This window comes from Pelodiscus sinensis, chromosome 5, assembly GCF_052426305.1.
Source record: "Pelodiscus sinensis isolate ZL-2025 chromosome 5, ASM5242630v1, whole genome shotgun sequence".
In the NCBI taxonomy this organism is placed as follows: domain Eukaryota; kingdom Metazoa; phylum Chordata; order Testudines; family Trionychidae; genus Pelodiscus; species Pelodiscus sinensis.
The window spans coordinates 116,651,578-116,655,931 of record NC_143056.1 but is presented as its reverse complement, the minus strand read 5'-3'; the positions used below and the strand labels follow the sequence as shown (position 1 = coordinate 116,655,931).

General features: G+C 50.3%; 1 protein-coding gene across 2 annotated transcripts; it reads right to left on the bottom strand.

Moving 5' to 3' along the window:
• Positions 1-1,407: 1,407 nt before the first annotated feature.
• Positions 1,408-4,122, bottom strand: ASCL2 (achaete-scute family bHLH transcription factor 2). 2 transcript variants are annotated; one of them, XM_075928149.2, is made up of 2 exons: positions 2,997-4,122; positions 1,408-2,292 (listed from the first exon to the last, which is right to left on the bottom strand). In XM_075928149.2, exon 1 carries the CDS (start codon positions 3,754-3,756, stop codon positions 3,019-3,021), a length of 738 nt encoding a protein of 245 aa, XP_075784264.2. In that variant the 5' UTR covers positions 3,757-4,122; the 3' UTR covers positions 1,408-2,292; positions 2,997-3,018. The 2 variants fall into 2 exon arrangements, with proteins under 2 accessions (XP_075784264.2, XP_075784263.2); XM_075928148.2 differs by having other exon boundaries at positions 1,408-2,295; positions 2,997-4,121.
• Positions 4,123-4,354: the final 232 nt, after the last annotated feature.

Here is a 4,354-nt window from a genome sequence, read left to right as displayed (position 1 = left end):
GTACACACAGTTCTACCACTGTTGTGCTGTATGGTGCTGAAAAGTTTCAGGGGAAAAAATCAAAAGTGATTTAGGGATGTAAGTACCATTATATTTGCATAGGATGTAGACTCCTAAGACACTAAAATGCTTTTACATTAAGGCCGGTTTGGTTTATAAAAGCAGCTGAAGTACCCTTGGTTCTTGACTTCTAAAAGAGCGGGGGGTGCCCTGGACTTCTGAAAGTCTAACCCTTAACCTCAGTGGGCTTTTATCTATTAGGACTGAGGATCAGTACCCTTGGATGATGTGCTGTATGATATAAAGAATCCGAGTTAGAGCTTTGAAATCAAATAGGGAAGAGGTACAATTGTATCCTCCCATTGCTTTTTTCCTTGATTCACAAGATATATGCACTACTTACTCCAATGGAGTAAGGAGGAGCTATATACATGGCTTTTGGAAAGTTTGTTTGAATTTCAGTAGTTTGTTCTGAGTTCATTCAGCATATCCTATGCCACTTTGCTACAGTTCACTGAATTAAATTAGCTACCACCATAGTTAGAAAATAAGGGCCTTTGTTTTTCCATTCATATTCTCTGTTTCTTATTTGGCCATTGCTGATTCACAGTATTCTTCCCCAATAGTTGGAGGGCATTTTCATTGAAACATGCCTTCAGCATAAACCCCGAAGTATATACTCTTAAATAAAGTTGTAGGAACCTGAAATACTTGCTCATCTGAAATTCTTAAATAATAGTGTTTATTGTCTCTGAATAAGCATTTACTTAATATTCTACATTTATCTTTTTACATAACTTCAGTAAACATTGTGCCAGATTTGGATACTTCCACCCATCTTGAGCAGTTACACTGATTTCATCCTGAGTAAGGATATCAGAATCTAACCTGAGTTACAAAGCCAGACCTCAAACAACCATAGTCTCCAGTAGTTACTCAGAGCTGTGTTGTGCCTTTAGGCCAAACACCACAATGAAGACTGGGGATAGTTGCACCGCTACACCTTGGGAAGAGGGAAGCCTCCCAGGGAGAACACCCATTGCATCACTCCATACGTGGGAGGAGCATGGCCCCTTCATAATCTCACCTTCTTCATTTTTTGGGTGACTAGTTCTCCTAGCGATACACAACTTTGTTGCACTCAGCTGGGCATAAGGACTGTGAATGAGACTGTGAACTTTGTTGCACTCAGCTGGGCATAAGGACTGGTCAGTGTGGGCAAATGAATGGAGAAGCTGCTTGTTTTACCCTCATTTCCCTTCTGCATGCACAATACTGCCCCATATATAATTATTTGCTACTATACAAGTGTCCTCATGATTAACTGTTTTCACCATGTCTACAGCCCTCCCTCAGGCAAAATGGGAAGTAGACATGGTTGAAATGTGCATCTTGAAACTACAGAAGCCATTTATAAATAGATTTTATTTATAAAGTCAATTTACATAAAATACTCTTTAAAAACTGCTTATGTACACACTTAAGAAACCCTTGCGAGTGCATATAAAATGCCTTCAAAACATTAAACTTCAGTTTTCAGATAAGTGAACCTTCACACCTGACAAGACTTTGGACACCACATTTAAGACAAAACATACATTTTTACAGTCCTTAGTAAAGTGTTGGAAAAAAATATTATCTAAACTGTGTAAGTTCTCAAAACATTCTAGCTGGCAGTGTTAAGGAACAAGAGGATAGGATTTACTAAAATAATTCCTCCTCCCTGTCCCCTTTTCTAAAGTTTCTTGTACAAAAATAAGTCTTCATATTGATAGTGTTCCCATAGGCAGTTCAAGTTACACATAAAATAGAATCTTTGACATTACAAAAATTCCCTCCCCCTTCAGAAAAAAGGAAGCATCAAGTGTTAATTTTTCATCCCCTCCCAAATACAAAAAAAAAAAAAAAAAGCACGTGTATGGTAAAAATTGGAAGCCTGGTAGATTTCAACCTATCCCTTGAAACATGAGTATACCAAATCATTTCATTGGCAATTAAAGCCTTGGAGGGTACCATAAACTCCTGTACAACAGCAGTTAAAGATACTGGTCCCTATAACCTATTTACATAATTGCACTTTCACAAAAAAAAAAAAAATCAAGAGCCATAGTCTTTTGTTCGGAGTAAGAACCCTGATAGGTAGATAGGTAAGCCCAGTCCCTAAAGACCTTGGTAATAGGGCTCCTTGAAGGTAGAACACATGTAAAAAAAGAGTCCATTTTACTCTTCTGCATCATACTAGGCATCAAGGACAATGAGGTACTGAGGTCCTGCACATCTCTGCTTTCAAGGCTGCTACAAAGAAAAAGAGAAAAGGCCATTAGCACTGCAGCATGTGACTAGCAAGCCTCTGCCCCACTCCTGGGAGAGATGCACAGCTTCCTCGCTGGCCCGGTTTCTACTCTCGTTAATGTCCGTGTAGTTTACATCTCTTCCAAAGCCATGTGCCAGTGATTTAGTGCCTTTATCAAGTACAAGTAGAACTTGCCCCACATGGCCAATGTAACCTTTCCACTCCACCCTTCCCTCAGAAAGCGACTGCTATAAATTCCGGTTCCTCGTTTATTTTGGATGCTTGCCACCCAAATCTGAACGTTTTTATTCTCTACTTCACTTCCCCCCCCCCCCCCATCTTCACAACCTATAGGTTGCAGCTATTTCCACTTGGGACTCACCGGGGACCTAAAAGTTTGGGGAAAGTTTCTTGCAACCGAACTCACGGGCAGCATGTGCTTCAACTTGACCCACACGTTTCCCCCCGGCTGCGTATTTACGAGCTGGCTTAAAGGCCAAGTCCATTCACGTTTGCGATTAAACTGGTTTTGGGGGAGGAGGAGGGGGGCATGCAACCCCACAGCTCCCGGGGCCAGTGCAACCGACTCGGGCACGCGAGCTCGGCAGCCACAAGCTGTTTGCAGCGTCACTGCCCCTACTGCACGCACGGGGAAGGATGGGGGGGGGGGGTTGCACGGAAGGTCACACGCCGGCCGCTTTACCTGCGGGGAGGGCACGCGGCGGTCAGTAGCTCCCGATCCAGCTGGTGAAATCCAGCAGCTCCCGCTCCTCGGGGCTCAGCGCCCCCTCGTAGCCGCTCTCGTCCGAGGAATAGGCCGAGTGCGGGGATCCCGGCACGGAGCTGCCCTCCCGGCCGCCGGAGGAGGAGGAGGAGGAGGCGAAAGAGGGCGACGCGGAGGAGTAGGAGCAGCCGCCGGGGGCTGCCCGCGTTGGGGGCAGGAGGCCGTCGTGGAAGGCGGCGCTGACGGCATCGTGTTCGTCCAGCAGCTGCTGCAGGGCTCGGATGTACTCCACAGCCGAGCGCAGCGTCTCCACCTTGCTCATCTTCTTGCTGGCGGCGCCGTTGGGCACGTGCTGGCGCAAGGTCTGGAAGCCCTGGTTGACCAGCTTCACCCGGTTCCTCTCGCGCTCGTTGCGCCGGGCCACCGCTGCGGCTCCCCCCGCCGGGTGCGGGGGTTGCCCAGCCAGCCCCGGGAAAGCCAGGCGCCTCTTGCAGCGCAGGAGCTCGGGCGAGCCGGAGCGCCGCTTGGAGCCTTTGCAGCGCGTCGCGGAGGGGCCGCTGCGGTTCTGCGCCGGGCTCTTAGCGGCCCCCGGCGGCGGCTGCACCGAGCAGGAGGCTGCTGCACCTGGCATCGGCTGGAACTTCATCCCCAAGGAGCCGGCGCCGCATCCGTGCAAGGGAAAACTTGTGCAAGGCGGGGATGGCTGGTGCATGGCAGCTGCTACTGGCCCGCCGTTCATCTCGGGGCATCTACCCTGCCTCAGCCTCCGGAGGCAGGTGACCGGGGCGGGGCTGCAAGTGGGAGAAAGTTTGCAAGGGGGGGGGGACTTGCAAAAACAGGTTTTGGGGGGTAAAAAAAACCCTGCCAAATATTTCCCCCTCCCCTTTAATTGCAAACAGTGGGAGCGTGCCCAGCGCGTGGAGCCGCGGCTGCCTCGCTCAGTCCCAACCCCGGCGGCCGCTGCTTCCGTAGCCTGCCCCCTCCCCTTCTTTCCAGCCGTGCTCCCTTGCGCGCTGTCAGTGCGCCTCTGCAGCAGGTTCCTCCCAGCGCTGCCCCTTATCAACACGCGCTGCTGCTGCCGCCGCTCGCGAGCCCCCGGGAGCAGCACGCGACGCACCGCGCGCCACACACACAACAGCCCCCCCCCCCCCTCTTCCCCACCCGCCCCCGCACTGCTCCGGAGCCTCCTCCCACCCAATGGGGAATTCGCTTGGCAGCTTCGTACGCCTGGCGCGTGGCTCCCGGCGGAGGTTCCATAAACAATCCCTCCCCCCAGAGAGGAGCACGCGCTCTGCCTTATTTGCATCCCAATGCAGCCTGCTTGGGGCCTAAGAAGG